The 11192-nt window shown below is 42.5% G+C and overlaps 1 protein-coding gene across 1 annotated transcript in view; it reads left to right on the top strand.

Moving 5' to 3' along the window:
• Positions 1 to 521: 521 nt before the first annotated feature.
• The window catches only part of LOC126484738 (monocarboxylate transporter 1-like), a 55538-nt gene continuing 44867 nt past the window's right edge, over positions 522 to 11192 (top strand). The window contains exons 1-2 of the mRNA XM_050108333.1: positions 522 to 611; positions 2923 to 3049. Coding sequence (XP_049964290.1) covers positions 522 to 611; positions 2923 to 3049 — 217 coding nt within the window. The remainder of the gene's footprint in view (positions 612 to 2922; positions 3050 to 11192) is intronic.

Here is an 11192-nt window from a genome sequence, read left to right as displayed (position 1 = left end):
TAAAACCCAATAACAGTAAATACTACAGAATGAGCCTGTTAAGCATCTCAAGAAATTGCATAACCTCACACTATTCATCCTTTATTATCACAACAGTAGACCCGACAGCGAACGCTTGTGACACGTGTATAATTGGAATTTTACCCCTGTGCACATTGATAACTTCATATTTCTGTCCATCTTTTATAAGGATATTATTAGTTTTCCTTGTGCTTAATGCAAAAGCGAAAATTTTGCTGCCTGTGTCTTATGAATAAAGTATTTCAATGTACTGAACCCAAGAAATATTTTAAAAAAGCGTCATTGTCCCTTAAGATCCCATTAACATTGAGTTACCGAAAACTCATTGAATTTAATAACACAAGTTACGTAAGTACCAAAAATTGAACCTGTATGTACATGAAAAAAGATTGTACCTTGTAAGGTCTTGCTCTGCAACTTCAGACCATATCTTGGTGGTCTTGTTACCAACTGACATTTTTAAACCACATAAATATCGTTTTTTGTTTTCAGGCGCACACATGAAACAGCCGAGTGCAGCTGATTATGAGCTCATCCCACCCGACGGAGGATGGGGCTGGATGGTCGTCTTGGGTGTCGCCCTCAACACTGTAAGTTGAAAGACCCGGTGGGAAGAAAGTAAGCCAAACACTAATAACATCGATAAAGAATGTCCTAATCCAGAACAACAAGCCAGTACCCAAATCCCGTGTTATTAGGACTAGTACGAATTCATGCAAGGTCCAGCCACATTAAAGCTACTACTGCCTACGTTCGACATCCATGTACAATAACCACTCACACACGGCAGGTGGCAGCACTAGCACTGAAGGGTATGGAAGACAGGTCGGGGGGACACAGACAACAGTTTACCTGACATCCAGTAGGGCACGATCATTTGATTTCGGGCCAAGTATGGAAGCATTTACGAAACTGCTAAGTTTGTGAACTGTTCGCGAGTCGCCGTGGTAAAAGTGTATGGCAAAATGCCGCTATCCAAAACTGGCTCCCAAGCAACTGTGGTGCATCACAGTCCACAGATGACAGTGGTGAGCGTCGGCTGTGGAGAAGTGTTCTGTCGAATAGACGTGCAGCAGTTGAGCAACCGACAGTCCAGGTGAAGCAGCGTCTCCTGAATGACCGGTCAGCGAATGTTGCTGGTATGGACCTTCGAAGCAGGCACCTGGTTCATGGTCGACGAAGGCTACAATTTGCGCTCCACTACCACAAGTGGACGTCAACTGAGTGGCAATACGTGGCCTTTACAGATGAATCACGTTTTATGCTCCATCGGACAGAAAGCAAACACTCTGCAACAATCGTCCGTGCGGTTCAGACCGGAGGAGGGAAGGAAGGCACAATGGGTCAAAGATGCATCTATCTTTGAGGACCATGTTCACCCCAACATGCGGTTTGTTTTTCCTCAGCACTACGGCATTTACCAGCGGGACAATGCAACCTGTCACAAAACTTGCAGTGTACGTGCGTTGTTCAAAGGGCACTAGGATGAGTTTACTGTATTCCCCTGGCCACTGAACTAAACTAAATTAAACACAGTCGAGAGTCTGTGAAATGACCCCGATGGTTCTGTTCGCACCATGGATCCTCAGTACAGAACTCTCGCGCATCTGGCCACGTCAGTGGAGTCGACATGTCTCCACATCCCTGTCGTTACCTTCCAGAACCTCACTGATTCTCTTCCTGGACGTGCCGCAGCGATCCGTACTGCAAAAGATAGTTGCTCAGGCTTTTGACAGGTGATCACATCAATGTGACAGGACAGCGTAAGTATGTGTAAATGATAGCGAACTATTAATTTATTTATGAAATTCAAAGGGAAATGGACAATTAAACACATATTTATGTGCAAATGTTCGAGTGGAACGGAACTGAGACCGCTGTATAAGTTGCAAAATGGCTCCGAGCGCTATGGGACTTAACATCTGTGGTCATCAGTCCCCTAGAACTTAGAACCACTTAAACCTAGCTAACCTAAGGACATCATACACATCCATGCCCGAGGCAGGATTCGAACCTGCGACCGTAGCGGCCACTCGGTTCAAGACTGAAGCGCCTAGAACCGCACGGCCACACCGGCCGGCGTATAAGTTGCACAATGGAATTTTATCCGAATTTTAAAAACCAAACTAAGAGTGAGAAATAGATAAATTTGGTATCAAACTGATCAGCGTGATGTCTAGTTTTGCAAGGAAAGAATTACTTGCATGAAATGAATCAGGTTAATTATGAAAAACTTAATTAGTAATCAGAGGGAATTTTTTCCAAATTTTCATAAGCAAACTAAGAGTGGAAAATGTACTAGTGAAGTGTCAAATTGACCAGCAAGGGATCCAGCTTCATGGAAAAGATTTAATTGCTTGAAAGTAATCAGGGTAAATAAGAAAACTTAATTAGTGAATTGAGAGAAAATGGCAATATTTCATGAACAGTTGCTGTTAGCTATGTACACGAAATGTCAAGAAGTTCATCTGTATTCTGTATAAAGCGTTATACAGATTCGATATTTAAGTGTCAATAAAACATCTGAAAGAAATGTTGGAAAGGAAACGGTCAAATGTTTTGTGAAATGATTGGTCTAAAAGTAGGAAATAAAACTGGTTAGAGAATCATTTGACGAACTTGCTGAAGCTGCTCTAAATCACCTACAGCAAATGAGGAGGAGAATAAAAAATCAGAGTTCAGAATTTTACCTAGAATTTTAAATAGTACTAGTTGACAAACGTATAGTGGATTATGTCGACCGCGCAATCTTATTTGCTTACGTGATTTCGAGTATCATTCAGAGGCGCACCAAATGTTTCTCTAATGTGCTTCATTTCCTACTTTTAGCAAAAATATTTTCTTTTCAGACACCTTTTTTCTGACAGAATGCTTACTGCCTGCTGTTTTGTACGCCTGCAGATGACCAGCATGTCCCTGGGTTCAGTTTTCAGCGTCCTCTTCGGAGACAAGCTGACAGAGATGGGACACAAAACAACCAGCGCTGCTGTTATCATGAGCATCAGAATGGCTGTCATGCAGTTCTCAGGTAAGTCAAGCATCGTATTGCCTCTGTTCTCAAGCTTCAGTAATCTTAATATATCAAGAGAAGAAGTGCTGTTTGAAAATAAAATTCGAAGGCGCTGTACACCTTGAGATCTTGACAGATAAGTGATATCCGATCTCGTAACCCTCTTTACGTAAGTCATCTGAGAGTACGGTGTTAGTAGCATCACGGTAACCTAAAGGGAGAGAAATAAAATTCGGATTTAAAGGTTGGTCGACATTAACATTATTAGTGTCACAGTACTGGTAGCTTTTACTCTTGAGGAAGAAAATCACCAGTAAGTTTCTTCAAAAGTCCAACGTGGCCTTCACTGTAAATTATTTAACTAAGCAATGGAAAAAGCTCGAGGGCAGAACAGGGTTTGATTCTTATTTCTACGAAACGCAATTATCGTATTGAATCAACTCGTGCACCCCGTTCAGAAGCAATAAGTACGCGCCTAATCGTCGTAATTTACTGTTGAACGCTGCATTTCGGTCAACTGTAGCACAGGAATATCACTCGCCAGTTCAAAGCTCGGAGGGTCAGTACTAACTCATTCCATGAAGCATGCACACAAATGAGCTACCAGAGCTTACTACTGTTTAACGTACTCAAACACATGGATGGGAAATTGCATATGAAATGGGCAAAAGGTACGAAATAACTTCAGGTCAAACATTTATTCTATAGGTATACAATACAAAACTACTATTAGAAATAGCTCTGTTGGATCAAAGGAAGACCTCAAGATATCCCACACATCACACCGTATGTTCCTCAACATGAGTAAATTTCGCGCATTGTGTTTCACTTAACGATGGGGAGAAAATCATGCTGATCTGAGGATATGAGGACAAAGCAACCCGAACGAACGAACAAGTGGGTTACAACTTTATTTCGCAAAGACAGGAATCGAAAATTTACTAACTGAGAGAACAGTGTAGAACAGCCATACCACGAACAGTCGAGGAAGGATCTTTGTTCCTACGACCAACCAAACAACGATGAAGAGTATTGCAATGCAGCCTGCATACCTCATCCTGCAGGTGGTGCACCTCCAAGACCTCTCGTCGGATCGGTAAACAGCGAAACAGTATCCTTAGTGTCCCCACATCCTACACAACATCCCCATCCACTCCCCCTCCCCCCCTCCTCCCATCCCACACTCACAGCAATGCTGAGCCAGACCGTCAATGCTAACAGAACCTTCAGGGCAACAGTTATCTATTCATCCTACCCACTCCTAAACAATAGTTCTGTAATATACAGAGACGAGCTCGTGATGATTAGGAAATGTACATTCATGTTCCGATCCATCTTCTGTTTGCTGTGGCCTTAAAATCTTTAACGAAAAATGTAAGTTCGTTGTTACACAATATTGTGCAACTCATGTACGGTTAGCAGCATAGGCGATTTTCCTATTCAAAACACTACACACTTACTGTTCTTCTTGCACTAAGAGCCTTCCATACCTTTCAACTATTTTCTACCTTTCTCCATCTGTAGTCAATGTGCATTATTCACATAATTATGAACACTGCGAGTCGCTCTCTAATCTTTCGAACGCCTGACATGCTCCTGCAAGAAGTCGCCGATGCTTCTACCATGAACAGCAGTCTAAGAGACGTCTTCCACCTGATAATAATGGTGCAACTGTCGAAACGCGTTGCAGCTGCAATATAGACTTTGTTTTCTTCCCAATTTTTTTTCCAAATGTTTCACACTTTAACAAACAACGACGCGGTTTATTCATACTATTTTGCGGGGTCAATACGTACAGACACAAAAACCAACACAGTTATATCTTTAGAATCTGCGTGTTGCTTAAATAGGATGTAAAATCATGCGTTTCCTGCAAAACATGGCTGTTAAAGTAAACCTCGGTAAAATCGTCATTGAGATGAAATATTTTAACATGTTACTGATTTTTGAGAAATATTTCGGCATCATTCGCTTGAAAAAGCAGGTCGAAAAGAACTTTCAAGAGATGTATTCTGATTAAAGATAAATACACTGGATGAGGCCTGAGATAGCGAGACACAGTTTTCCCGGTAGACTTACACAGTGGTCACTGAACCTGACCAAAGGGGAACGAGGTACCAATTCACACTGATAAGCGACGCCAGCGCTACACATTTGGATAACCCCCTTTACCCGTCTATCTCCTACCTGCCCCTCTTCCTTCCCGTAATCATTATTTCGTGTCCGTTGCATCTGCAGCCACAGCCCACTCATAAATCTTATCGTTGTGGGGTCAACGTACGACTTCCAGTGGGTCTGACCTACACAGCTTTATTCTCCTTTTTGTTTGTTGAAACGTTTGGTTTCGCTGTTAGACTGTTTCTCGATTGAGGGGATACTTTCCACATTTTCAACGTACATTAGCAAATAACTGAAAGAGATCTTGATTTGACATTGAAATTACGTTGACCGATGGCCTTCTGCTACTTACGTACTTGTTTACTGATACTTGTTAGCGAGATAACGCGCCTCGTATCAACACTTCTGATAAGAAACGTAAGAGCTCCAAATCAGGTAATATTTCGATAGCTCACTTCGATAGCTTCAATATAATTGTGGAGATAACAAAATAAAACTCGTTTTGTACAACACTTCAACCCGTATGGGAAATCGGAAAAGTACTCGAAAGAAGTAGAGTTTAATCAGAAGCATTTCAGTGATAACCTCACATGTTGTTCGATTGATAACACTCTCATGTAATATATCTCCATCGAAAAAATATTCTGACAAATTTAGTTCTCCTCATTGCACCACTGGTCAGATTTCTTATACTCCATCCCACGAAAGGATAATCTGAATAACTGTTACGTCCTTAGCTGAAATTAAAAACGTATTAAGACGTCATTCTTTGAAAGAGAGGCTCCGAAAAGCTAGCTGCAGTGCGGCAAAATTCGCTAGTCCGAATGTGATACACCTGACCAATTTTGTTATGTAAAAATGTGAAATATGAATGACGTATGACATTGTTGGCTGTAATATCGCATGGTGTGGCATCAGCAACGAGTCGAATAACGTATTCTTTCTCCGAGCAAATTGGTCACTTTCCTTGTGGATATACGAATGTTGCGTCGCATTTTTAGCGTGCAGGTGAGTATAACGGATGTGTGCATAGTATAGTGTTATGTTTATGGTGCAAGGTGATGCAGAGAGAAGAGAGGTGTAACCTGGTGCCGGTACATAGCCTTGTCTTCTAAAATACCACCAAGCTGACCACCGAACTTAATGTGCCCCTCTGATGGACGGACCACTTGTCAACAGTGTGACATGCCCTCAGATCATGAGACTCTACGGAGAGGTTTGGAATTTAATCCAGCTCATTGATGCAGAGACTGGTGATCAAAAACTTAACTCTTCCACCTCTTTCCCTTGCCGGCCGAATATTGTCTATGAAAATTTCATTCACGGCCAGTATTCGAAGCGGTTTACATCCGAGTCGAGCGCCACCACATAGCTTAGCTACCTCGGCTGGGGAGGCGGTTCTCTTGTATGCTTTGTGTTATCCATCCGAGTCTCATTTTGGACCACGGTTAAACGCTGTGTGGTTGACATTGCATCGTGCCGAATACCTAGTCTCTGGGCCATCGACATACCACAAGCAACATATTTAAGGAAGATGACTGTACTTGTTGATATCATTGTCCTGGAAGAAATTCTCAGTGATTGACGTACTTATATAACCTGTTGACATGAAATGTCGGGTCTCTATGTGAAAAATGCCATTATATTGATTTTATCTTTCTGGTGAGCAGTCGCCACTAATCGGAAAAGTGGGAAAACCTGACAAAGCACAAACTCTCAAATTTGTTTATTAAAATAGTTTTGGCGTCAAAATGAAAAGGAATCCTTCGCCGTTCAATAAATTTACATATGCTAGTTAACTTACTCTCGTTTACAAGGCTTGGTTCTACCGTAAGATGACTTTCGTCAACGTACCGTGTCGGATACGTTTTACAGTCGGCCAGGGAACGTTGCCAACAATCCAAATCAAACAGACGTCATCCCATGATGCTCCACACAGGCATAATGATAGGCTAGTGGCGTTCATGTAGTACAGCGTAGTCAACAAAGAATCTGGATAACAAAAGGCGCGTGTGCACGGGAAGTGTCCGTTTGGGAGAGCAAATCGCCCCGGTACTTTAGGGATAATAAAGCAATCAGATAAAGGTATCCTACACTCTTCAGTCTTCCGGCAACAGTTACAGATGTACCTCATTGTTGGCTTTAGTTCCCCATAACTTGACGCCTGGTATTTGTACTGTAAGTTGATTTTCTGGCACATTTAGGAGTTACTGCTCTTCTGGTTGAAGGCGTACTCGTAAACGACCGTCACTGGAGCCAAAACAGAATCTTTTCTCCTCACTAATACCATTGCACACCATTCATTCAAGTAACGGGGTTTTTCTTTGCACCAAAGTTGTGCCTCTTAGATACAATATGAGAGTGGAAATATGACGAGTGGCGCATTTCTAGAAGTCTAACTTGTAACGAACGCTGTTAAAGTCCACGAAAAGTCCCCTTTTGCTGTTTTAGTGCGCCACAAAGCGCAGATCTTGGCTTTGCGTCTTGACGATAGGCTGGAGGCAGCCAGTGACGAAATGTACTTCATCTTCATCAGTCTTCTGACTGACGAATTTCTCTCCAGTGCCAATCTTTTCATTTCAGTGTAGCACTTACAGTCTACGCCCTCAATTACACTGGTGTCCAAAATTAAAACAACAAACGGAAATTGTGCAAGGTTGCGTTTGTTTTACAACAAAACAATATAGACAGGTGACAGTAAGGTAGATACAATGTAAAGAATACAGAATATAAACATCTGCAAGATACATAACGGTAGACAAAAATGTTGTCCGTTTTTTCTGACTTAACGGATTTGCACACACAGTCCGACAACTGGTTAATGTGCTCAGTTTGGGGCGTGACCACCTTTGGCAGCAGTACAGGCCTGACAACGACGGGGGCATGCTGTGAATGAGGTCATCACTCTTATGTCGAGGCAATAACGCCCATTCTGCCTGCAGAGCTGCTCTCAAGTCTTGGCGGATGGTTGGTAGATGCTGACGTGATGCAGCTCGTTTCCCTAGTGCATCCCAGACATGCTCTACGGGATTCAAATCGGGAGAGCAAGCAGGCTACGCCATGCGTGCAATACCTTCCGTTTCCAAGAAAACATCAACCAGCCGTGCTCTACGAGGTCCAGCATTATCATTCGTCAGTACTGAATCTTGGCCCACAGCACTTCGCAACAACTACACACCAGGTCTCAAGATCTCGCCACAATACCTCACAACAGTTAAACCTTGCCGATTCACCGGTACAACTTCATGAAGAGGTGTTCGAGTGGTCGACATAATCCCTGCTCACACCATTAGGGCCGGCCGAAGTGGCCGTGCGGTTAAAGGCGCTGCAGTCTGGAACCGCAAGACCGCTACGGTCGCAGGTTCGAATCCTGCCTCGGGCATGGATGTTTGTGATGTCCTTAGGTTAGTTAGGTTTAACTAATTCTAAGTTCTAGGGAACTAATGACCTCAGCAGTTGAGTCCCATAGTGCTCAGAGCCATTTGAACCATTTGAACCACACCATTAGGGATGTTCCTCAGTATCGATCTCTTTCGACAATGCCTGGGTCCCTAAATCGTGTTCCACGCTCCCTCCAGATGCGAATCCGTCGAGGAACACTCTCTGGACCAAATCAATACTCATCTGTGAAAAGAACGTTGGCCTACTGTTTCACTGTCCAGGTAGCATTTTGACTACTTCACTCTGGACGTTCCCTTTTGTGAAGACGCGTCAAAGGTACACATACAGCAGGTCTCTGACAGTAAAGGGCACTCAATCAAAGATTTCTGTACACCATTTGGCTCGATACAACTCGTCCAGTGGATGCTGCGAGGTCGAATGCCCGTCGTCGTGCAGTTCTAAGGCGGTTCCATCATGCCCTTACAGCCAAATAACGGTTCTCTCCTTCTGGTGTCACACGTGATAGGCCCTGTCCTTGTTTTCGGGGTATACTTTCGGTTTCCATAAACCGTCACCACATCCGAGAAACAACAGAACGAGTAATCTTAAGTCATCGGCCCACATTAATTTGCGACTGTCCTGCTTCCGTTCTTTCTCTGGCCCTCCACCACAGAGTCTGGTAGGCGTCTTCTCTGTGCCATACTGCACCGTCTGTGACTGTGTACACAGCGATTGTGGATGTGAGACTACCCGGCAAACACTACCCTGTTTGACAGGTGTCTTGACGTCAGCATTGGCGTGGTTGTCCGTTAACGGGAATGCCATCTTCTGTGCAGAACACGATCGTACAGACATCTGTTGACAGTTCGTATTATTTTATCGTGAATTAGACGCATGACGGGAAAACAGTGGTTTGTTGCTTTAATTATTGACAGCAGTATAGTTAATGAATGTATTCCAATATCTATTTCCCTCTGTAGTTTTTACCCTCTACAGCTGCATCTAGTGGCCTAAGTAATTCCCTGATGTCTTAACAGATGTCATCTTGTTCCTGCTGTCTGTGTTTACCATATGTTACTTTCCCCACCAATTCTGAAGAGAAAATCTTTGTTCCTTATTTTATCAGGCCACCTGATTTCCAACATTCTTTTGTCGCACCATATCTCAAATTCTTCGCTTCTCTTTCGTTCCGGTTTTCCTACTGTCCATGTTTCACTAACATACATTGCTGCGCTCCAAATGTACATTCTCAGAAATATCTTTCTCAAATTCAGGCGTATGACACTAGTAGACTTGTCTTCTCCTTGCTACATCCATCATGGATTATTTTGCTGAATTGCAGAATCGCTTAACTTCGTCTACATCGTGATCCCCACTGTGATGTTAAGCTCCTCGCTGTTCTCATTTCTGTTACTTCTCATTACTATCCTCTTTCTTCGATTTATTTTCTGTCCATATTACGTACTCGTTAGACTGTTCATTCCAGTCAACAGATCCTATAATTCTTTTCCACTGTCACTGAGGATAGCAATGTCATCAGCGAGTCATATCGTTGATATCCTTTCGCCTTACATTTTAATCCACTCTTGAAACTTTCTTTCATTGGCGTCGTTTTTTCTTCGGTGTAAAGACTGAACAGTAGGGGCGAAAGACTACAGCTCTGTCTTACCATTGCTTCATCCGAGCACTTCGTTTCCGGTGTTCCAGTCTTATTTTCCTGTCTTCGTTCTTGTACATATTATATGTTAGCTGTCTTTCCGTATAACTTACACCTATTTTTTCCGAATATCGAACGTGTTATAAAATCCGACATTGTCGAACGCCTTTTCTAAATCAAATGATCGTTTTACGTTGTCTTGATTTCTCTTCAGCCTTACTTTCATGATCAACCGCAACTCCAGAACTGCCTCTCTCGTGTCTTTATCTTTCCTAAAGCCAAACTGATCATCATCTACCAGATCCTCAGTTTTCTTTTCTATTTTTGTGTAGTTATACCAGAAAATATCAACTACTAATTTTCTGCTGTTCTTTTTAGAGACACCAGTATACAATGAAATACAAATGTCTCGCATTCAGTTTTAGAATTTATCTGATATTCAAGTTTTCATTATGCAAGATGAATGCGGAATCCACCTACCAACTTGGTTCTGTATATTTTAATATACTGGCTCTGGCTCCACGTTTGATTTCCTACCCTCATTCATCTTTGTATCGGTATTGTAATGATAATATTCGTACAACAGTATACATGATGACGGTATTCACTATGTGTGTTGTTTGGATTCCAACTTGTTCAATGTACTCACGGTATTTGTTGTCGACAACACTAACGCCCACTTTATTCTTCGCTCTCAGCCTTTCATTCGGTACTGGGCGTTTCTGACTCGGATTAATTTATCCTACACATTTAGCAATGTGGATAAGTTTACTGAATAAGAGTAAGGATTAGCTGAATTCAACAGAAAAACGGACAACAATTCTACGCCGTGCTATTGTAGCAATGACAGCAACCGCGTAGCAATATTTTCGAATCTGTAATAGGCGCCTGCGGGTAACCGGTCCCATTTCTTGTTGGAATGTAAGAAATATATACGAGGTGTGCTGCAATATCCTATCTGGAAAGGAATGTGCAACTAGAGGCTATCGAGGCACTAATAGTTGC

Source organism: Schistocerca serialis, chromosome 6 (assembly GCF_023864345.2).
Source record: "Schistocerca serialis cubense isolate TAMUIC-IGC-003099 chromosome 6, iqSchSeri2.2, whole genome shotgun sequence".
Taxonomy (NCBI): Eukaryota; Metazoa; Arthropoda; class Insecta; order Orthoptera; family Acrididae; genus Schistocerca; species Schistocerca serialis.
Note: the sequence above shows the minus strand (reverse complement) of the source record. Positions and strands in the feature narration are given on the sequence as shown.